The 23928-nt window shown below is 49.9% G+C and overlaps 1 protein-coding gene across 1 annotated transcript; it reads right to left on the reverse strand.

Moving 5' to 3' along the window:
* Nucleotides 1-413: 413 nt before the first annotated feature.
* Ss18l1 (SS18L1 subunit of BAF chromatin remodeling complex) lies at nucleotides 414-23926 on the reverse strand. The gene is made up of 11 exons (XM_021646344.2): nucleotides 23546-23926; nucleotides 15003-15079; nucleotides 14293-14377; nucleotides 12705-12849; nucleotides 12060-12257; nucleotides 10614-10778; nucleotides 10150-10251; nucleotides 9127-9219; nucleotides 5745-5864; nucleotides 4659-4786; nucleotides 414-3313 (listed from the first exon to the last, which is right to left on the reverse strand). The coding sequence occupies exons 1-11, from the start codon at nucleotides 23612-23614 to the stop codon at nucleotides 3287-3289; spliced, it is 1209 nt and encodes a 402-aa protein (XP_021502019.1). The 5' UTR covers nucleotides 23615-23926; the 3' UTR covers nucleotides 414-3286.
* Between the last annotated feature and the right edge of the window lie 2 nt (nucleotides 23927-23928).

Raw genomic sequence — 23928 nt, forward strand, 5'->3', positions numbered from 1 at the left:
TCCGGGGCGGGCTCTGACCGAGCCTGCGCAATGCACCACCACGCAGACCCGGAAGGCGCGGCGGCACCGCCCCGAAGCCCGCGATGCATCTGGCTCCGAAGCGTGTCCACCATCCGGGCAACCCAAGAAGCCGAGGCAGAAGGATCGCCATGAATTCCAGCTCTGCCTGGGATACACAGTGATCCTGTCTCACAAAACCAGGAAAAAGTCAGGTGGGGTCGCACGCCTTTAATTTTAGCCTCGGGAAACAAGACTGGGGACTCTGTGAGTTCCAGGCCAGACAGGGATACACAGAGTCTCTTGTCTAAAAACAAAAACTAACCAAACAGAAAAGGGTGAAAATGAGATTGTTTTAAAAATTGTACTTCGTTCACAAGTGACAAGACAGATTTAACCTGTTCAATAAACAGAAATGAACGGCTTAAAAAATGTTTTAATGAAAATGGAAAGTCTTCCTCTTTTTACAAGTTTGAATGGATGCTCCTTTCTGAAGCCCACGCCTGAAAACTGGTACTACAGGAAAGGAAGACACTTCCTTCCTGGTCCAAGCCCTTGTCTGCCCAGTGCCTCTGAAGACATCTCCCACTGTGCTATGCTAAGTCTGGAGATTTGTCCATCCAACCACAGCCCCTGACATGCGCAGCTTCCGCCAAGCAGCAGGTACTTGTCAGCACATCTGAAAACCTCAGTCATCACCGGTCAAGCGCACTGAGTGTTGAACAGATGTTGGGAAACAGGAGGAAGAATGAGCAGCGATTTCCCAATCTCCCTTTTCATCTTTTCTGTCCTTCAGTAGGAGTCATAAAAAAACAAAACACAGTAAACCACACCTGCACAAAGGGTTCATTTCGGCCTAGGACTTTCCAAACATTCATGTTACAGAAGAAAAGCTATAATACAGTCAATGAAAAAGAACTGCTGGCATCACTTTTCCCCACAAAATTACATAAAAGTGAACAAAACATTAAATAAACATTATTATTAATCATTAAATATATTAACACAAAAATCATGTATAAATTAGGAAATAAATGTACAAACTATTTCACAAAGTGCTTTTAAAAATATATACACAACATTCAAGAAATTCTTAATGTAAGACATTTCAGATTGAAGTTTTGGGGTGACACATTTTTAAGTGTTCTTTTTCAAAAAGTATTAATACAGCACTTCACACACAGACTAGTACAGTACTTAACATACACATATACACACACTAATACAGCACTTAACATATAGACATACACACACATACACGCAAACATACACACATACCTACACACACATTCACGCATACATAAAAGGCATATTCCCAGATTGGCAAGGAATAAAAACCATTTTCACAGTTAGTTAAAATGTTTCTTGACATTTTTCAATGGGAAATTTTAGCCCCCAATTGGGCTTGTAGACTTGTTCTATAAAAATTGCCAGAGAACAAAGGAGCAAAAGAGATGACTCCCTAAAATGAAGTTGCTAATACTTCTGTCACTTAGCGATCAGAAACTTGTTTCTGTGAAGTTAATACCGTCAGATCGTCAGCCTTTGCCAGTGTTAAATTTCCTGAACTCTATGCCCACAAACACACATGCCCAGGCTTGCTGATATCAGTCCTGTGGAAGAGGGGTGGGTGCCCTAGAAAAAGACTGTAGCCAACACAGACAGGTCCTCACGTCTGGCCCTTGATTCTTCTGTAAGTGAAAGAGACCTTGTGCTCTATTTTCCAGCAAGGCTGTCAAGATTAATTCAGGCAAAACCCACAAGTGCCTTGTAAATCCTTACCCTCTGAGCTATAGGTAAGCTTTATGTTTCAAATGAAAACAGCAGAGTCAGGTGTGGTGGTGCATGCCTGTAGTCTCTGTGCTTGGAAGGGAGGTGGAGGCAGGAGGACCATAAACTTCAGCTCAGCCTCAGCCATGTAGTGTGTTTGAGGCCAGTCTGGGCTACATACAAAACACAACAAAAGCATCATGGTGGATAGGCCTGATGCAGCAAGCCCTGGTTCCTTGGAATTTTTTTTTTCTTGTTTGTTTTTAGCACTTATCTTGAAGGTTTTTTTTTCCCTTTTCATAGTAACATTATTATTATCCAAACAAAGGCTGACAGATGTCCATGCTACATTATATGTGGGTGGCACGATCGTACCTTTGATTGTACCTTTTCAAAAAGGCTGTCTCTCATGGTTGCACAGAATTAAATCAGATTGAACATCCTAGGGATGTAAAAAACAAAAAAACAAAAAAAAAAATCACTCAAATTTTACTATATAAAACTTGTACTTTTCATTTAAAAGAACATAATTGGATTCATTAAAAAAATATGGTGTGGATTTCAGATTTCCCTCAACACAAAGGAACACTTGCTTGGCAATCTGAACTCAGAGGTCCTGAAAAAGTACTATGAACACTTGCCAAAGGCTTGTAAAATTCAGCATCAGTACTGTAAATTCTTTTTACATTTAGGATTGGGCATACTCAAATCCTAGAAATGACATCAAATAAACAAGGGCCAAGGACACTCTGTATATGAAGCAGCTGGTGGACAGTGAGCCTTGCTCTTCAGAACACTGTCCTCCCTGGGCTACCCACACACTGCCCTCATGAACACATGTATTTGGAACACAGTCACCGATCCCTCTTTGTTTTCTAATACAAACACATATACTTTTTGGGATCATGGGAACTAGAGAGACACAGGCAATGGGTGAGTTCTGGAAAGAACAGCTCATGGTCTCTTCACATGAAGCACATTTTCCTTGTTACGGTGACAACAAACTGGCCCAAGACACACAAGGTGTCCCCAAGCCCTATCTAGGCACAGAAGAGATGGCCACCCACGGTTGTATGTATGTGTGTCAAGCTATGGGCAGCCAGTTAAAGAAACATTTACAGTCCACTTTGCAACAATGGTGTGAGAGGGGGCAGACTGGGTCTCTTCATGGTAACATGGACCACGGTGTCTTTTAGATATTGTCTCATCACTGGGCACAAAACATGTGATGACAGTTAAGACCCCCAAAGCTACTAATAACATCAAGGAGGGGGTGAGGGACAAAAACAGGACAGCCTCTCCATTGTATCGATATACAATACTTTACACAGCACCAAATATGTCACACCATTGCAGCCAGTGGTGCACATCTGGCATCATACCCAGCATGAAATGAGCCCGCTTCACATGCAGACATGGCATTGGGCAGAGGGCAACCAACACGTCACGACTCATCAGAACTGTCAGCGGCTTGTCCAGAACATACTACTGTGAAGGGTCCAAAGACAAGGCTTGTCCTTTATTGCTGGTAATTTCCATATTGACCCTAAAAAAATCCAAAACAAAACAAAACATCAGACACAGATTACACCTCTACAGTCCTAGGTGGCAGGGTCTATACACCCAAACAACAGGAAGCTTCTACCCATAGAACCCTGGACCACAGGTGGAAAGCAAACACAAAAACAAGTAGGTGACAGTCTGCTGAAATCCACGAAGTGAGAGCTAACACTTCTCCAATCCAGAGGTATCAACCTTTACCCGAACAGTCACGCCCCACTTTAGGCAACTGTTTTCTTGACTGAATTGTTTTTTATCAGCTTTACTCACAGGCAGTGTGCCCTCAGTGATGCACTGGGCTCCTGGGAGGTAGAGCCTGGCCATGTGCCTAAGGAGACATCATGCTGGCCCTCGAGGAAAGGAATCCCCCAGTGCCCTGAGCTACTTCAAGCGACTGATGGGGCAGCAGGGCTGATGCTACCAACAGCTTTCACTTAGTTTGCTCCTTTAGGAAATGGGGTTAGTATGACCTAGTTAACAGGATCAATCAATACAAAATCTGACCAAGGGAGAATTGGAGCTTGAGTCTAGCATGACTCCAGGGCAGGAAGCTAACAGAACACTGCACCAGAGAGAGAATCTCCTGGAGGACTGTTGTTCTTACGGCCACAGGCACTCAACCCCAACTTCTCCTTCCCACTACGGTCCCTGGGAGCCCATAGTGAAGAGTGAATGCTGAGTCTGTCTTAGAGGTCTCTGATGCCTATACCCAGGAGGGTGAAGTAGAGGGCAGAGCAGGCCCTGAGTATAATCCTCAGCATAGAGTTACCCTGTGCCTCTCAGGTCAGCTAGTTCTTTCTGCAGGGGTATAAGGCAGTACCTGAAGCTGTTTCTGATCCTTAAAACTGGGGAGTAGGGTAGGGGAGTAGCTTCCATTTATGGGGAGAGGCTAGTGAGACTAGAAAACATATACAATATATGCAAAATATTGCCTGTGCTTGACTAGGTCCATGGGCCAAATGACCTTGAGGCCCACAGCTAAAGCTCCTACAGGCTGCATTAAAGGTCAGAGTAAGGACACTTTTCCCTGAGATGTCACTGCTGTGTCTCCTCTAAAGGCAAGTGTAGTCATGACCTACAGTTCAGTCTGTAACTAAGTTAGCATGCCACTTGATGGTCCACAAATTCATGTTCTTTTCTGGACACTGGGAAAGGTATCCGTGTCATCAAGTCCATCCTAGCAACGCCAGCCCCGCAGTGGTTGTATACTGCTGCCTTCCTGGAAGCCAACCGATCCTATCTATCACTTCTCAGGACTATAAGAGAAATCCTTGCCATGCTTCATTTGACATTTGGCAGACAGCACTGCCTGAAACACCCAGAAAGCTTGCCTGCTCATAGCCATAAGGCCTCTGCTGCTGGGCAGAAGGTCCTGTCTGCGATGCTCTGTAGCTTCCATACTGTTGGCCTTGTCCTTGCTGGTAGCTTGAGTACTGTGAGGGGGCTCCCTGGGCAGGGCCTGTGAAGACAGCAGAGGCTGTAAGACCACCTATGACCTCCCATGCTGTGACAATCCAGGCACCAGGTTCCTGTCCTTTGGTGGGTAAAGCCTGTACTACAAGAGTGCCACAACCCAGCGTACCGTTGCTATCAGTCTTGTGAGGACTTGGGACTGTGCCCATACAGATATGGGGCACTGAGGGCCTGTCCCCAATGGGCCTGCCACCTTGCAGAAGTGGGTGAAGGGCTGCTCCAGAACCAGCTAGGGTCAGTTATGGTGGGCACAGGAAAGCAGAACCCTAAATGCCAACAATGACAGGGGAAATTCACAGGCAGAAAAGGGATGTCAGGTTTCCTGTGAAAACTAAGTTGAAGGCTCAGGAAAGGGTTGATAAAATGCAACACTGCTTAATTGCTATTATTGTCTGTCTGTGTGGTGCTGAGGATAAAACCACATGGTCACAGATGGCGGCACTCTACCGTGGAACCACAGTCCCGCCCCTACTGAAGCCAGGCAGACTTTCGATGCCACATGGCTGTGGCCTGTAAGCTACTGCCCAATGCTGTTTTTCTTTCTTCCTGCATTTATCTCTGCACATCATATACATCAAGCAGAGGCCAAAAGAGGGAGTCAGATCTCCCCTGGGATGGAGTTAACAGTCAGCTGGAAGCTACTGTGTGGGTGCTGAGAACCCAACCCAGGTCCTCTGCAAGAGATTAAATGTTGTTAAGAATTGTGTCACCTCTCTTGGCCCCAGTCCTGGCTTCTGAGTTGTGACCACTGTACTGGGCTAACTGATGATCTTAGATACAGGGAGGCAGGGTACGTGGGAACCCTCTGCATAACCCCCAACCTGTCCAGAAATCACATCCATGCTAAAATAATTTACTACACACACCTGAATAATGCCATCACAGTGTATGCAGCCCACACTGAGCACCAGAGGATCCCCTGTGAGAGGACATGCCCCTCTTACCATAGCCTTGCTGCTGGCCCGCATAGCTCTGCTGGTTGGGGTACTGTTGCTGGGAGTAGCTCTGCTGCTGTGCTGTGCCCTGCTGGTACCCCGCCTGCTGCTGACTGTACTGGGGGTTTCCTGCAGGAAGAAGGGGCAGAGTCTCATTTCTGGGCAGTTGCAGAAGGCTCCCTGTCCCTCACAGGGCAAGTGTGTAGCTATGAAGCCCTTTTACCATGTCTCCGTGTTTCTACAACGGGTCAAATATCATATGGCATTTTTGTCTTATTATTGTGTAAAATACAAATGAAAAGCCAGATAACATGAAACAGGTGATGTAACTGCTCAGCTAGAGGGGAACGAGGTACTGTGTGTTGAACGTCCAAGTTCCACTCCACACAGCTGACCTCAACTGCCAATGTGACTGGATTCAGAACCACCTAGGAGACACACCTGAGTGTGTTTGTGCAGGTGTTTATCGCAAAGTCTAACCAGGGGCTGGAGAGATGGCTCAGAGGTTAACAGCACTAGCTGTTGTTCTTAAATGGTCCTGAATTCAATTCCCTGCAACCACGTGGTGGCTCACAACCATCTATAATAATATCTAATGCCTTCTTCTGACCTGCAGGCACAACACAGACAGAATACTGCATAAATAATAAGTAAATAAATCTAAGTGTATATAATATTTTTAATTTATTTTTTTATTAATTACAGTTTATTCACTTTATATCCCAGCTGTAGCTCCCTCCCTTGTCCCCTCCCAATCCTACCCTCCCTCCCTCATCTCTTCCCATGCCCCTCCCTCAGTCCACAGATAGGGAAGGTCCTCCTCCCCTTCCATCTGAGCCTAGTCTATCAGGTCTCATCAGGACTAGCTGTACTGTCTTCCTCTGTGGCCTGGTAAGGCTGCTCCCCCATCAGGGGAGGTGATCAATGAGCCAGCTACTGAGTCCATGTCAGGTACAGTCCCTGTTCCCATTACTAGGGAACCCACTTGGAGACTGAACTGCCATGGGCTGTATCTGTGCAGGGGTTCTAGGTTATCTCCATGCATGATCCTTGGTTGGAGTATCAGTCTCAGAAAAGACCCCTTTGCCCAGATTTTTTGGTTCTGTTGCTCTCCTTGTGGAGCTCCTGTCCCCTCCAGGTCTTTCTATCTCCCCCTTCTTTCATAATATTCCCTGCACTCTGTCCAAAATTTGGCTATGAGTCTCAGCATCTGCTTTGATACCCTGCTGGGTAGTCTTTCAGAGGCCCTTTGTGGTAGGCTCCTGTCCTGTTTCCTGTTTTCTCCCTCTTCCACTGCACAATACAGACAGAATACTGCCTAAATAATAAATAAATAAATAAATCCAAGTGTATATAATCTTAAAAAAAAACAAAGTCTACATCGTAACCTGGGGTCTGAGACTGAATAAAGACAAGACAGTGAGCTGAGCACCAGCATTCATCCCTCTTTGCATCCCTGACTGCAGGTACCATGTGACCAGCTGCCTCAGGCTCCTGCCATCATGGACTGTACTTTAAAACGTAGCCAAAAAACTCCTTAATTTGCTTCTATCAGGTGTGTTGTCCCAGCAACAAGAAAAGTAAAACACAGCCCCCAAATAAGTTAGCTCCCATAGTAGCTCCTAAGACATGGGACCTTAATCAGAAACAAGATCTGCAGCGGATGCCAAAGGTCTGTGTGAAGCAAGAGAAACACGAGCAGATACACAGAGGTCATATGACAATGCAGGTGGAGACTGGAGCATGGTTCTCCAAGCTAAGAGACAGCCAGACTGATGGCAGCCAGCAGATGCTGGAGAGGCCTGGAGCAGACCTGCCCTGAGCTGGCAGAAAGTAGCTCTGCAAACACCCGGACTTCAGATCTCAGGCTTCCAGAGCTAGGAGGAGGTGAAGACCTGGTGGTTCAAGCTTCCCTGCTGGTACTTTATCACTGCAACCCTGAGAAGTTGAACATCAAATGAGCAGGCCACAACAGAGGCTTGAGGGGTGCATGTTTGGTTTTAAATGAATAAAACAAGTAAACGAATGTAGACTGTGAAAATCATGTCTGAAGGACTCAGTGTGACCAGGCAGGCGGAAGTCTCAAAACTTTTGAATCAGTACAGAACTTTTGCATCAGTAGAGATGGCACATCACTGTCACAGACACTCACTTCAAATGTGTTTTTTTCTTACAAAGTTAATTCCAAGAGAGAGTATAGGTCAGTTATTAATATTTCACCAGGCAGTTGTGGCACATGCCTTTAGTCTCAGCACTCAGGAGACAGAGGCAGGCAGATCTCTGAGTTTGAGGACAGCTGGTTTACAGAGAGAGAATTCCAGGACAGCCAGGGCTACACAGAGAAACACTGTCTGGAAATAGAAGGGGTAGTGTATATGTGTGGGGGGGGGGCTGGAGAGATGGCTCAGTGGCTAAGAGTACTGGATGCTTTATCTAAAGGACCAGGGTTCAAATCCCAGCATCCACATGGCAGTTTACAATTGTCTGTAACCCCAGTTCCAGGGCACCTGATATGCCTACATAGACATACATGGAGGCAGCACACCAATGAGGGAGGGAGGGAGCAAAGAAAGGAAGAAGGGAAGAAGGAAGGAAATGTCAGCAGAAATGGCTCAGATTTTAAGAGTGCTTGCTACTCTTCAAGGAGATCCAAGTTTGATGCCCAGACCTCCATTAGGTGTTTCACAAACACCTGTAACTCCAATTCCAGAGGATCCAGCATCCTCTCTGGTCTCTAAGAATGGACTCTGAGAGGGTGCACAAGCATATGTGGGAGTGTGCATGTGTGCATACACTCATACACGTGCGTGTACACATAAAGGACAGAAATAAACATTTTTTAATAATGTGTGTGTACTACGTATGTATGCTAAGCCCTATGAATCCACAATGGCTCATGACCTGTGTATCTCCTCTCACTTCCACATTCTATGGCACCCCACTGGTGACACCTGTCAGCCAGGATGAGCACATTTATACCACAGAGATGGGCAAATGCCACAAAGCAAGGCTTTCTGTTCATAGCCACAGAGCAACAACACACAGCTGTCCCTCCCCCATTCCCAAAGCACTACCAAGGGTCTCCATGCTAGGGCCACAAGCCCCTAATAAAAGATGTAATCCTCCTGGCTCATGGGCTGTTAGGCTGGAAGAATGGCAGCACCTGACTCCCAGCAGTAACATCCCCAACATGGCTAGACAAACATGTAAGGCAAGTGAAGTCCCAGAGCACAGCCTGGCAAACCCAACTTCACAAACCCACTTCAGCTATCTATTACCATCCATGACCTGTGTGAGACTAGTGGAGGCCAGCAGCGCTAGCTCTAGGTGTGTGGTGTGTTCACATGCTAGGGCATAGTCACACACTGTATGCCCCTACCACACTTCTTACCCCCCTCATAGTAGTGCTGTGTGGAGTCCTCAAATGAGCGGTCATAGCTCTGCTCCGTGTAAGATGACTGCTGATAGGCATAGTCACCATGGCCTGCAAGAAAACAGGTGACCTCTGTCAATGGAGGTGTCTCTCTGCCTAGGTCCTGGGGGACAACTGGGCTCTGCAACCGTGAGCTCAGGCCGGGGGGATGAGGCAGCTGTGGCTGAGCCTACCTCTCTAAGCGCCTCTGTGTTCTCGTTCTGTCTGTCTGTCTGTCTGTCTCTCATGTAGATATCACCAACACAGTGAGGCTGCTGCAAGTTGTGGAGAGAATCAACTCTCCTTGACAGCACCAACTGCTCTCTCCTGTCCCTTTCCAGCCCCGGGGAGTTCCTGGATAGTACTGCTGTGTCCATGAAAAGGACACACCATCATCTCATACCAGGCATCACAGCTCGGTACAAGACTGGTCTCAGCCACCGACCCTGCTCTTATTCCTCAACCCCAGACATGAAGCCTACCTTACACTAGGGCCATGGCCGGAGTTCCCCCAGAGACCTCCATCTTTATCTCTCAAAATCTATCTTTAACATAGATATTTACTGAGTCCTACCATAGCCCAGGCTGGCTTCAAATTCTTAATCCTCCTGTTTCAGCCACCTGAGAGCTGGGATTATAGGCATGGGCTACCATACCAAATATTAAGGTCACTTTAAATTATACTTCCAAAAATCCACTGAAAGGTGAGTTTGCAGAAGCAAGGGCAGGAGGCTGGACGTTGGGACCTACTGGGTTAAACGCACCTGCAGGGATGGGTGGCCCCACCCAGCCCAGACTCCTGCTGCCTTCTAGGAAAGAAAGGCAGAGAAAACCCAAAGAGGTGGGTGGTGTCCTATGGTGAAGCTTTTCTTGGTAGAGACCGGTCTCAGTCCATGCCCCAGTGTGCTCAAGTAGAGGGGACTCAGGATGCTTTGTTGGTGGGACACAGAGCTTTCGGCCTGAAGAGCAGATCAGCAAGGAGCTGCCAGCAGTGTGCCTTACCGTCTGGGTAGTACTGTTGACTCATGGGCTCTGCGGCGCCCTGGCTGTGGCTGTACTGTTCACTGTAGTACTCCTCCTGGCCCAGGTACTGCTGGGAAGAGCCTGTAGGGAGGTGACCAGACACTCAGGACCAGCATGCAGTGGGTGAGACGTGTTTACACTTGGTTCAATAGCAAAGCCATTCTAAGCAGCTTTACCCATGGGAGGAACACACACAGGACCATTTAACAACCAATCTTCCCTCTCCTCTTAACCCAGCTGCCCAAAGACTCTGGAACTGGAACAACAACCCTGTCTCCCCAGACCCAAATATCTGCTCTCTGGGCTCTTGACGCTCACTGGTCCTCTTTGCACCTGCAGGCCCAGCATCCTTTCTCATGCCGTGGAGCAAACCTTCTTGACCCCCATATGGAGAGGCAAAGCACTGGCCCTTTACCATGGGCTGAAGCAGGCCTCCGCCTTACCTTGCTGGGATGGTCGGTAGGGTGCCATAGGCCGCTGTCCCATCATGCTGCTCCCTTGGCCACCCTGGCCCATCATGGCAATGGGCGCCTGGCCCTGGTAATGCTGGCTCCCTCCCTGTGCTGAGTTGTAGTGGGACGTGGCTGCCTGCTGGTGCATCATGGAGACTGTGTGACAGGACAGAGACCCCAAAATAAACCGGAGAAAGCTCTAGAGTAGGGCTCCTTCCCCTGAAGACCTGACTCCCTCCTAATACTACACCATCATCATTTTCATCTAAGGTACCTTTGGATCCAAGTCATACCTCCTGCCCTGCCCTGGCACAAGGTCAGACCTCAGCTGTTAGTACTAATGTGGGGCCTACCATTCGGCTATCATAGGAAAGGGCCACCAGGCAAGATGAAGTGGCCTCCAGGGAAAACAGAAAGAAACCCACAGCTCCTTCCTTGTCTCTAAGGCTTGCCGTGAAGGAGTCACAGTGTCCTCTCTCTACCTCTTGAGCAACAGGCCTACAGCACTGTGGATGACAGCAGCTGCCTGCCTGCTGGCCTGTCTGCACGCCGCTCAAAACTCCCTGGAACAGCACCATCCAACAGAAACAAAACAGGAGCCACTTGTTCTAGGGTTTGTAGAAAAACAGGCCCGGTGGAGCATGCCTGTCACCCGAGCTGCTCAGGATATAAGAGGAAAGAAGATCCCAAGTTCAAGACTATCTTGGATGACAGAGTACATTCAAGGTCAGTCATGGCAATTTAGTGAGGGGGTGTAGCTCACTAGCAGGGCCCTTGTACTGCGTTAGTCTTGCATGTGAGAGGTCCTGAATTTAGTACCCAGCATTGAAAAAAGAAAAAAAAGAAAAAAGAAAAGTTTCTAGTATCCATGCTGGAAAAAATAAAACAGTAGAAACAATCCTCAACGAAACACTGTAACAGTGTAGTTGCAAAATAAATCTGCAGTATTACCAATTATAGAAAACATTAAGGAGACACTCCATCTCATGTTGCAACACTCCTTTGAAAACTGGGTCTCTGATGCTCAGAGAATGTCTGGATCAGGATCCGCCACATCCAAGGTACTCCCATGATCTAACAATCAGCATCCACTGTCAAGGACAGCCCAAACCTGGGAAACCTGCTCTGCAGAAAGGCCTGGACCTCCAGTTTCATTTATCTGTGACTCTTTGCCAGGGGGCCCTCACCTGAGACCACTGTTCCTCTTCCAAGTCCCATAGTCAATGGCGCCCTTTTCTTAGAATTCCTGAGGCCTCTGAGAAACCGCTCAGGGCCGAGTTGCTGTGTGTTTGCCAACCTGGCCCTGTAGAGACGCCTAGGGAAGAGCCACAGCACCCACCGGAAGGGCTGCCCCTCAGAGGCCACACAGACAAGCTGCTGTGTTTGCTAGGGTTTGGGAGCTGCCCACAAGTATGGGGCCAGGTGTAGGGGAAGTACCTGGGTTGGACTGCATGTTGATGTTGGTTCGAGACACATAGTTGCTGATGGCACCTTGGCCTTGCATGGGGACACTCTGCGAGGTGGGTCCTGAGTGGCTGTAGCCAGGTCCAGTACCATGGCTACTTCCTGACATGCTCATGGAGGTTGTGGGCAGTGTGCTCTGGGCCGTCTGCTGCATGGACACGTGGTTTGGACCTGCCAGGAGGGGTGGGAGAGGGAGTGTCAGGCACCGGAGGCCAGGTATCCACCTTATGGTAAAGACATCCAAGTTCCCTTCAGATGATTTTTGAGGAAGAAGATTAACTCCAGGTCAGTAACACTTATGAAGGAAGTGAGTGATTCACGAACAGACACACACCATGTGTCATAGCTACTGAGAGGTCCCAGCTGTTATTCGGAGCCTTAGGCTGCAGCAATAGCAGCAGCACCACTACTGCACCTTCATTCTTACAGAGTCCATGCAGAAGTGCATGTCTGTATATTAAGAGTCACTGGACAGAGCCAAGTGGAACCAGGCACTTGCCTCATGTCCTCTGCATAGTTGTTCAATCTCTACATACACTTAGAGGAGGACCTACGGCCAGGACAGTGGGAGCAAGGTGGGCACGTATCTATGGCTACCTTAGTGACATCACTGCTCACCATTACCAATCTGGCCCTGCATGAGGGAAGCAGGGGGCAGGCCTGTGCTGATGGTATCACTGAGGCTGCCCTGGGGGTGCAGGCCCTGGCTGGAACTGCTCTGACTCAGTGCTCCGGGGCCCAGGTTCATGTTCTGTGTTGGTGGCTGTAGACGACAGGAAGGTTAGAACAAGAGAGTTAGCTCAGACAATAAACACTGGAGCCACCCCAGGGACTCAGTGGCCCATACGAATTGCACAGCCACTGCCAACGGTACCAGGGGAAGACAGAGAAATCCATGGCATTCAGAACACAATCAGTAGGCCAAGTGTCCACATCTCATTGATGACCCAGGCCCCGCACAAGCTGGCCTCCTGCACTTTTACTTCCTGTGTCCTCTTCCCGCTCATCCTCCATCCCCTCCGCCACATGTAAGGTGAAGAAGGGAGGTGGTTCCTTTCCTAGACCGTTTGCACACATGTGCTATCTAAGCCTGGCCAAGAAAGGGAGCCCCCAACCAGGCTGGGCGGTGCAGGCCTATAATCTGAGCTGAGAGGTAGAGGCAGGAGGACTGCAAGTTCAAGGCTTACCTGGGCTACGGAGTGAATTCAACTTCAGTCTGGGCAAAATAGTTAGACCTAGAGACTTAAAACTTATTTCTAAGATGTAAAAAGAGGCCCGAGGACATCATGTCGCGTGAGCAGATCTCTGGGTTCAACCCCTAGTACTAAAAATAAGATGAGAAGGAGAGTCTCCAGCAGGAGCACCCGATCAATACCAGAGCTGACCAGCGTAATGACACAGCACCTCCACTTTCCATGGGAGCCATTCCTGGTGACACACCTTCCCTGGTACCTCGAAGCCAGCCCTGGTCATCACTGGGTGGCTCTCTCTCTTGGCCATGTCACCTCACTTGGCCACAGGCACACGGTCCGACTTCACAGTAAAAGTTTAATTTGGGGGAAATATGTTTAGAGAAAATCAAACAGATAATAAAAATTTATGCTACTATCTGGAACATGAGTGAACTGGACTTTTTCCTTTTAATTTTCCTTCCTTTTCTCCCTCCTTCCCTCCTTCCTTTCTTTTAAAGACAAGGCTCATAGTGTGTAGGTTTAGCTAGCTTGGTACTTGATATATGGCCCAGTTTGGCTTCAAACTGAAGCAATCCTCCTACTTCAGCCTTCCAAGTACTAGAATTAAAGGAGTCCTAGAAAGACTTATCCATTTTTAAAAAATCCTGGTAGTGTACCCATATGCATTAGAATGGCTCACGCCATTCAGAGGAGCATGCCATGGATAAGGCCCTGCATTCAAGTCTCAGCATCACAAGAAACAGAAAGGAAAAAGAAGGGTTTACAACAAACATGAAAAGCCCCCTATTGTCGGTCACAACACTCACTGTTAACATTCCTAGGGCTGGTTCTGGAGTTACTTCTGTAAACTAAACAGGCTAAGTCCCAATTCTTCCTGTCTTCTGCAGCCATTTATACCTCACCCTGTGTGATGGGGCTTTTCCCAGAACCCCTAATTTCTGATGCCTTATAGTTCTGGGTTGCTGTTGGTCACTCAAGAGGTAACACACTCAGAAACTGGCTGTGGTACCTACCGCAGGAAGCAGTGACTGCATGTTCTGGTTGGAGTCAGCTATGGTGGCCAGGTAGACCAGGTTCCGGTGCAGGATCTGCTGGTACCTGTGGGAGAAGCTATCAGTGATGTAGGGCAGACTACCACACCCAACATAGAGGCAAAGTCTAAGCAAGTTAGCCTCAGCCTCCAGCCAAACCCTGGCAGGATACTGGCCAATGATATCCAGGCCAGGCTGGAAATAGGCAGCTGGCAGCTCTCTGCAGTCCAGGAAGGGGTGGGCAGAGAGCAGGTCCAGTCAAGTCCCAAGCAGACTCCAGTTCCATGACTGAAGCCTGGGAAGACCATGAGGATGGAGAATACTCATAGACGTCTCACACACATATCACACCAGGCAAGGTCTCAGTTCTCTCAGACAAGCTGCACAAGGTGAGACCCAAACCTCTCACACTTGATACCTAGGAGACCCAAGGGCCCTCATGAAGGTGAGAGAGGTCTGAGGTACTCTGCCCACCCCGAGGCACAAGCTGTCTCCTGGTTGGGTCTACTACAGGTCCCATAGATGGAAGCTGCAGAAACACCTTTCCATGTTCCTCCCTCCCTGTTTTCCCCAGGCCCTGATGGCAAGGGTTCCCACCTCACTTGTGAGGCCACATCTGACCGCATGCTGCTCTGCACCCGAGAGAGCTTTCCCAGCACATGGAGGAGACCAGGGCGAGCCGGGTCACTTACTGGGTGCACTCGGCTGTCTTGCCTTTGCTCTGGTAGTCCAGGATGCACTGAATCAGGTGGTGGTTCTCGTCCAGCATCTGGAGGAGAGGCAAGCAGGGCACATGGTCACACAGATGGTTCACATCTGGAATGCCAGGACCCTCAGAGTATGCTGGGGGATCTCACTCCAGGCCCAGGCCTCTACCCAGAGCCTCAAATCACAACTCCTTAAGAGGGGAGAGGCAGCTTATATCCTTGCAGGCTACATTCAGTCTAGACCAGTGAGGGAAGCCGAGATCCCCTTGGAGGCACTGTAGACCCATAAGCCTCGGCAAGGCAAGGGACTAGGGAACCATGGCGCTACTTATCTACAGCCTCACCCTTTGGATGTCCCCCAGTCCTGAGCACAACATGAAGTGAAGTGGGACAGAGGGCTCAGGCTCTCGATTTCCAGATCTGAAATCGATCTTCTTGAGTGATGCGTGAATGGTCAGACTTAGGCTGAGCATGGGCTCCCGGAAATGTTGCACATGCTGGAGACTTTGTTCCAGGGAGCAGGAAGTTGATCCTGACTCCACCAGACATAGCCCACACTCAGCACTGCCTTAGCACTGTGCAGCACTGGTCAGAAATGCAGATCTGCCTGCTTGACAATGCAGGAAGGCAGTGGGCTGGATGTGCTGATGCACCTGCGGGAGATTCTAGCGCTCTTCCCAAACCCAGTCGTGTGAGAGTCTGACCTCCACAGACCGCAGGGCTGGTAGCACTGAGTGGGGCATCAGGAACAGTAGGCATGAAAATACTTGTGAGTGACAGGGACACAACAGGCTTATGGGCAGGCACAGTATACAGGGACCTTTTGCCATCAGCTGGTCCCTTGGCGGGGCGGGGGGCATCTGAGAAAGGCAGAGGGAGAGATGGGAGGGGACAGAGGAGGTGTGGCAAGCCAGTGGGCAGAGGACAGCCAGTAGGCACAGTGTTGAGCCACTTTCTATCTGGAGTGGCCCGTCTCCTTGGAGTGGAAGCCTGGCACGTCTGCTACTTCCTGTGCCACGCTGGGCCTTTGCTCAAGTGCTCACAACAGGCAGGCCCTTCATCTTTACCAAAACATACGCTTGACCTGTTTCATTAGGCTGCCTGCTGCCCTGCCCTCTACTTTGCAGCGTGGGTCCCTGCAACTGCCCTCTGCCGAGTCCAGCTCCACCCCTCCACCCGTACAGCCTAAGGGGCAGTCTCTCTTGCCCTGCTCCTTTGTAGGTGAAAACACCTCTCTACTGTTCTCCTTTCCATCGTGAGGTGACAGTATAGCCTGGACTCAGTGCCCACCAGGGGGCACTGCCACACAGCAGCTGGCTGTGAGCAGGTACGAGTGATCAGGGAAGGGCTTCTCCCACCCCTGCCCCCAGGTCCCAGCATCCTCTTCTTTAATCCCTCACTCTCAAGGAGGATCTCTCTCTAAGGACACAAAGCAAATCCCACGCACAGTATGTCCAGGATGTCATGTCAGCCACAACAGCCTTAACAAAAGGAAGACAGAGAGGGGTCAGCGACAGCACCTCTACGTTAAGGTACAGCCACAAGGTGAGACAGCACTGCATCACATAGTACCCAGTATTAAAGGCATAAGGAAACCCTGCACTGCTGCCCTGTTGTAAGCTTTTGTTTTTATGTGTTTGTTTGTGTGGTGGTACGTGCAGGACATGTGTGCAGGTGTCCACAGAGGCTAGAGGAGTAGGGTCAGATCCCCTACAGCTGGAGTTCCAGGCGGTTGTCAGCTGCCCGGTGAGGGTGCTGGCCTCTGCAAGGGCAGCGAGAACAGGATGTGTGCTGGCCTGTGGATGTTAACGAGAAAAGCAAATGCACAGGTGAGACCTGGACAGCGGTTGCCAAGGTCCTCAACCAGCTACATGGAGAGCCATTCTGGGAAAAGTCCCAAGGGGATGAGGACAGGACTGTCCCCTGCCTGCACCCTGCTGGCAGGGATGGGGGAAAGGAGCTCCTGGAGTGCCTGCAGGAAAACACCTGCGCCTGGGAGGCAGAGAGTGCCTCACACTAAGGACTGTACATCTGGCTCCCACATAGGAACCTCCCTCTGATCCTGTCCCAGTCTCAAGAGGGCTAACCCATGATGGCCAGCATCGGCCCAAGGAGGAAGCCTGCCCTCTGGGTCAAACACTAATTCCAGAGGCCAGGAATACAGTGTGGGGTAGAACACCTGCATAACATGTAGGACCGGACTTTCAACGCCAATGCTTGGATCAACCAAGATTATGAAGAACAACAACAACCCTATATTCAAAACACAACAGTGAAGACAAGTTACTGTCCAACTGAAAGATATTCAAAATTAATACAGGGGGTCAGGCATGGTGACCCACACCTTTACTCCCAGAACTCAGAGGCAGAGGCAGGTGGGCAGATCTCTGTGAGCTTAAGGCTAGCCCGATCAACAGAGTGAATCCCAGGACAGCCAGGGGCTACGCAGAGAAACCCTGCCTCAAAAACAAAAACAAACAAACACAAAGGCTGCAGAGATGTTTCAGGGGTCAAGAGCACTGACTGCTCTTCCCGAGGTTGTGAAGTTCAATTCCCAGCAACCATATGGCAATTCACAACCTTCTATAATGGGATCCAATGCCCTCTTCTGGTGTGCGGGCATACATGCAGACTATATGTGTGTGTGCGCACATACACACATACAAATACATAAATAATTCTTTAAAAAAAAAAAAGTCAGGTTGTGGCGGCTCATGCCTTTAATCACAGCAGGGACGGGCCAGCCTCGTCTACAGAATTAGTTCCAGGCCAGCCAGGTATCCTGTCTCAAAAATGAAACCAAAACGCAACCAACCAGTAAATAAGATGAACACAGGGCTGGGATATAACCCAGAGGGTAAAGGCACCAAACTCACATCCTGACTTCAACCCACACAGCGGAAGGAGAGAAGTGACTGCCCCAAGTTGTTCTCCAACCCCCATACCTCTGCCATGGCACCCATGCACAGGGATACTGCATAAGTAAATGGAATAAAAACCACAGGTAGCCAAAAAAAAAAAAAAAAAAAAAAAAAAAAAGCCACATGTGGTAGCACACAGCTTTAACCCCAGCGCTGGGGAGGCAGAAAGAGGCTGATCTCTGTGAGTTTGAGGCTAGTCTGGTCTACAAGACCATCCAGGATAACCAGGGCTACAGAGAAACCAGCTCGAAAAACCAACAAAACAAAACAAAACAAAACAAAACAAAACAAAAGGGATGGGGAGATGATTCAGTGATTAAGAAGAAGTGCTGATCTTGCAGAGGACCTGAGTTCCTAGCACCCACTCAGCTCACAACTGCCTACAACTGAAGGATTGCCTAGACTAGACACAGGCGACCCATCCACTCTAAGTGGCACTATGGGCTGAGATCCTAAATAAAAAGGAGAACATGAACCGAATGCAAACTTCATTTCATCTCCCTGTTTCCTCTGAGGTCAGAACCTGCCACCCTGGAGAAAAACTCTCTTTAACCAACTCAAAATAGCTCAGGAAGTCCCTGAAACTGACCAGATCCACTATGCCTCTGCCTTCCCAGGAAGGCAGTAAAAACTGCTGAAAAGACTCCCAGACAAGCCTATCCACCTACAAGAAGTTCAGACCAGCTGACCTATCTGAAAAGGCACTCTTCAGCCCGCTGAGCTGCCTCTAGCCTGTGCAGTGAGCTCCGGGTTTCCAGCTTTTGTGAGCTATCACCCATGCTAGAGAAGCCACTGGCCATGCAGCTGTCTTTTGAGTCATTTCTACTTCCCTAAGTAATTGCAATAAAACTCAATTGGACATTGTATACAGTGTCTATTGTGGGCTCCCTCTCTGGGGTGAGTAGACATGTGTCTTACATCTTCTCAGGAAGGTTTGTCACACAACACCCTCTGTTTCCAAACTGTGGAAGCAGGACGACCTGCTGCCTGAAGCTCCTGCCATCACCACTTTCCTACCACAAGAGCTGAACCCTCAAACTGTAAGCAAAAACAACCTCTTTAATCTCTTAAGTTCTTTTGTATCACACAGGGAGAAAAACATTACAAAGGTTCATGGTCTGAGGATATTTCCAGAAGACCAATGACACCTCTGAACAGTCACCCCACTTCAGAAGATGTGAATTAGCTTTGCGAGAGCTTCAAGCAGTACTGAAAGCACACACAGGCAGTGTGTGAGGAAGGTATATGCAGCCTTGTAGTCTCACTATCACTTTAACACATATGTCTAATAGTCAAAGACTACACACACACAGTGAAATACATGACCACAGATACAATGTACTTCCACGTTCCTGAGACAACACAGGTGTCATTTCTGGTCCTGTACATCTCTGGGCGCTTACACAACTGAGTTAGCAGAGCATGCCAGAAACCACCTCTTTACAGGATTCTGGACTGGCAACAGTTTTCTACCATTTTCAAAGGAGTCCTAACCACTATTGTCAATTGAAAATAGTGGTGGTCTAGCCTGTTCTACACTGCTCAAGAGCCTTTAACTCAACATCATCTTCACTCTAAAAGCAAGAAACTGAGACTCAGATAGCACACATGCCAACTAGAATGGATGGAGGAGAGTTTGAGTCCAAGAAGTCCCAGTAGGCCTGCTTTGCTGCCCTGATGTCCAGAGGACCCCATGTGTACGCACTTAAAACACAATTTGAAAAGTAGTGCAAATGGGTCCTGGTCACAGCCTGTTTTACAGTCTTCCATAGTCCCTCTCCCTCACTGCCCACTCCTTTAGGCCTTCGATCCTTTCCCTACATGCCACATACTGGGTTCTCAAGCATAAATGCCTCTTCCCAGCCTCAGGATAGTACTTGCTGGTCACACCTACCCTTTACAGCACCTGCTGGACACGGTGCGTTCATCGCCGGTAGCCTGGGGACTGCCTGGAAGTGGCCTGAGGGTTCCAAGCACAGAGAGAGGAGGCAGGCAAGCGCACTGGCTTGAAATCTAGGAACATGCCTAGGGCAGAGAGCACCATGCACCAACAGTACAGGTGCTCTCTCCAAAGGCACACAAAGGAGAGGGGTGCAAGGAGGCAGGGGCATTGAACCCTGTTCCAAGTGCCTCTTCCCTTTAGACTAGGGAATAGATGTAAAGGTAATAGCCTTTGGCTAGAGATGCCTTCTGGGCATGTCCAGCAAGACTGTTCCCAGTCAGGCCTCACGGAGTGTGGCAGAGCGTACAGGCCTGTCTGCGTCTTCCCCAAAAACACTGGTCCCCACGCTTCTCCCCATCCCAGGATCTGGCTGAGAACCATGCAGGGTGGTCCCTTGCCTGAGAGAAGGCAAAGAAGTCAAATGACTGTTCCCTCCCCCAGGTGAACTCCTGAGTGAGTAATGAAGGGATATTGTTCCCTCCCATTCTGGGGATGGGAGCAGAGACCCTGTGCTCCCCTAGGGAGGGCTCTTGCTCAAGAACAGCTACCCAAGAGCCATTACTCTGCCACTGTAAAAGCAGACTCACCTCCACAAGCCACTCACCATGATGGGGACAGCTCTAACTTTCCGAGTGCCAAGTTGCCTTCCTAACTTGATTGGCTGTACAAGCCTGGACACTGGAACCCATATAAAGGGAAAAGGAACTGGCCTCAAAATCCTCTGACCTCTACATATAGAATGTAGCACAAGTACCCATGCATGTACTTAGGAATTAAAAAAAAAAAAAAAAAAAAAAGGCAATACAATTAGCAAAGGAACTATGTAACTTTTATTGTGTAATTGTTGTGTGAAACAGCAGGGGGCGCCAGGTGGTCCTTCTAATAGGCATGCAGCCGTGGGAATCACTGCACCATACCCTGGCTGGTTGTTTCAGGACCACAGTGCTGGACACTGGTATACTTAGTAGAGAGGAAGGCAGAGTTGGTCCTGGGTCACTGGCATCTCTGAGAACACTGACCAGCTGCAGCTCCATCTCAGGATCTCAAGCACACCAACCTGGTTACACTGTTCTCACCAAAGCCCAGTTCAGACTGCTTCTTCTCAGGTGCCAGCGCGCTGTGACCACAGGTCACCCTCTCCAGGTCAAGCCGGCTCTCTCCACTCTGGGTCCCTACTCCCTAGATGCAGGCCACATCCAGGACTACTCACAGCTTGCTCAAATTTCCTGACCTTATACCCTTGCTTCTATGGGAAGCCCCTACACTTGGAAAATGGACCACCTACAAATGAATGTTACAGGTAAAGAGATCCCAGAAGAGGAAAACAGAGACCTTGATGCAGACGGAAGGACACCAAAGGCTGTGGTAGCCGGAAGTTGAGAAGGTATGAGGCAGCCTCCCTCAGAACTGCAGCACAGAAGGAAGGCAGCCACTCCTCCACATCTGGATAGAGTGAATAAAGGCTGCTTTCTAAGGACACCTGGGTTGTGGCCAGTTAGGGAAATTACAGGACACTAACACATCTGCTTAGAAGAACATGTGCTATAGATTCTATGGTGCATAGGGTGTACCATGAAAGACTGGGAACTAGCAATGACTACCTCAGTCATGCGCTATCTCACATGTCACAAACAATACCTCAGAGTCCTACGATGGCCTTGAGACTGTTGAGAGAAGATTAAGAAGAGGACATTTGTGTGGGACTTGAGGTGGAGCAGGATCTGTCCTCCGAGAACAAGCTGTTACTTCTTTGTTTTCACTACCCACCAGCCTTCTCTGGAATTCCTGGCTTTCCCCAGTGGTCTCAGCACGGGCTGGTTCGCACACTCTGTGTGTGTGAGTGAGGGTGTGTGTGTTCTGCGCCCATGGCAGAGGTGGAGTCTAGGGCTTTGCATGTGAGACAAGAATTCCACTAAGCTACACCCCTAGCCCGTGGCTTTGATACAGGATCTTGCTGTACAGCTTGAACTACCCTTGAACTTGCCATGTAGCTCAGGCTGTCCTTAAACTCCCCATCCTCCAGTGCTTGCTTCAGAATGTGATTACAGTGGCCCACCATCAAGCTAGGTCAAAGGACACATTTTAAGTACATGAAGCACCCCCCTCAAGCCTTCTTAGGATTCTCAGTAAAGGAGCAACAGAGGCAGTAGTGGATTGCTGGCCCTACCAGGTCAAGTACCTAGACAGGCTAAATTGAAGAGCCACTTCCAGAGAGCCATGAGTGTCTGCCCTGGACTGAGGTCAGCAAACTTCCCCTCTATGAGATCTGATGTTTGGGGTAGTCCTCCAACACACTTTTGCCTAGAGAAATTGAGCTTGGATGAGCGGGTGCGACTATGAAATAATGAATAAATGGTGGCTTTGGAAACAGTGACTGTCAAGCACCAACAGCCAGAGTGCCAGTATACACAGGATGGCCATGTGTAGAGTGTCACTGTCCATCAACCAAGGTGCCTAATCCATGGCCACAGCAACGGCAGCCTGTGGAGCCATCTCGGAAGGGCGACTACCAGCTCTACCACATAGCCCCAGCAGCCTCAGCTTCCGTCACTAAGTCACTTCTGCAAAAAGTTAAATGTGATAAGATCGATAAAGCCTTTAGCTGTGCCTGGAACACCATGGCATCCCACAGCTTTCATGAAGTCAATAAAAAGCTGTGCTTGAAAACCTGTATTACTGCTCTGCTCCAATAATCTCCCCTGGTCAAAGCTAGCTAGAGCTTGCCAATTGTGACAACCACTATAGTCCTAAAGAGCAGGACAGCAAGGGTGATCTGGGAAACAGGTGACATGTGGAGGAAATCTCCACAAGCCTCTAAGGTCATAAGGTACTCGAGTAGAGGCCAATGCCACTGGGGACCTAACTGCCTCAAGGGAATTCAGGAATTCTTCTGTAGGAAGAACCAGAATCAAGAAGAGCCAGTGCACAGGAAAGATGTTCAGAAACGAGAAGGGAAATAGTAAAATGCTAAAATGTCCAAGTCAAAACTTAAAGCTTTCTTTTGTTAAAGACAAACCCATAAACCCACAAACCCACGCAAACGCCTTTTCTGGAAAACTGGTCCTAACTAAAGGATGGAACCGAGACTGTAGGACGAACCTGCTGTGTCTGAAGCCAGGGTGCAGGCGGCTGGGCTCCCTGATGCCCAGTGACCCGAGCGGGGCGGGGCCGCGCTGGCCTCAGGTCTACCGAGTGCAGTGAGCTCGGGACAGCGCTGAGGGCCGTGGGGATGGCACGCACACTTTGGATGCATCCCTTTGTGCCAGGCACCGCAGTACCTCACCACAGCGGCCAGCTCGCCTCAGCGGCGCGCCTCCAGGCTGCCTGCGCCCCCTTCGCCCCTTGCCAAGCTGCGCGCAAAGGCGCGCGACCGTCGCTATTAAGGCTGTCAGCGGAGCGCGACGAGCCCCCGCCCCGGCAAGAGGGGCCTTGGGCCCCGGTGTCCCGCACTGCCGCGACTGCTGCCAGGGGCTCTTCTCTAAGGACACCGCTCCGGAGTCGCCAACCCCAACAGCCGCCGGGCCCCCGCTGCCAGCGCCTCGGGCAAAGTTGGCGCAGGCTCTCCTGGGGGCGCGCGGGGCCACCGTCAGGGCTTCGGCCGGCGGGCTGTGCCCCGGCTTTGTTCACGCCCCGCGCCCACCCGTACCCCACGCGGCCCTGCCCACCTTCTGGATGGTCTGCTGAGTGACCTCCCCTTTGCCTCTCGGCCGGGCCGACGCGAAGGCCACGGACATGGTGGCGGCGCGAACTCAGCCCGTGATCATTGGGGTTTATTCTCCGGCTGCGCTCCGCGGCCCGAGGTGCCCATTCTCCGCAGCGCGGGGGCGGGGGCGCGGGGGGCGCCGTGCCGTGGGCTCGCCCGCCTGCCTGCCGCCAATGCGCGTCCGAGTCCCCCGTGTCCCAGCGCCTTACGCCACTGACTCCCGGGACCGGATCCTGCGCGGAGGTCCCCTGCGCCCGGCCGGCCCTCTGCGTCCAGCCCACCGTTGCTACGCTGCCCCCTGTGCTGGGCTTCGGTGGTTCCGCCCGTCTCGCCCCGCCCCGCCGC

The sequence above is a fragment of the Meriones unguiculatus genome, chromosome 4 (genome assembly GCF_030254825.1).
Source record: "Meriones unguiculatus strain TT.TT164.6M chromosome 4, Bangor_MerUng_6.1, whole genome shotgun sequence".
Lineage (NCBI taxonomy): Eukaryota > Metazoa > Chordata > Mammalia > Rodentia > Muridae > Meriones > Meriones unguiculatus.

Bases quoted from the DNA above. Each gene is read 5' to 3' on its own strand.
- Ss18l1 (XM_021646344.2), bottom strand. From the start codon at position 23,614: ATGTCCGTGGCCTTCGCGTCGGCCCGGCCGAGAGGCAAAGGGGAGGTC. The intron at 10,252-10,613 runs GTAAGGCGGAGG...ACCTCCCTACAG, and splicing joins CTACCGACCATCCCAGCAAG to GCTCTTCCCAGCAGTACCTG. The intron at 9,220-10,149 runs GTAAGGCACACT...GTTTTCTTGCAG, and splicing joins TCAACAGTACTACCCAGACG to GCCATGGTGACTATGCCTAT.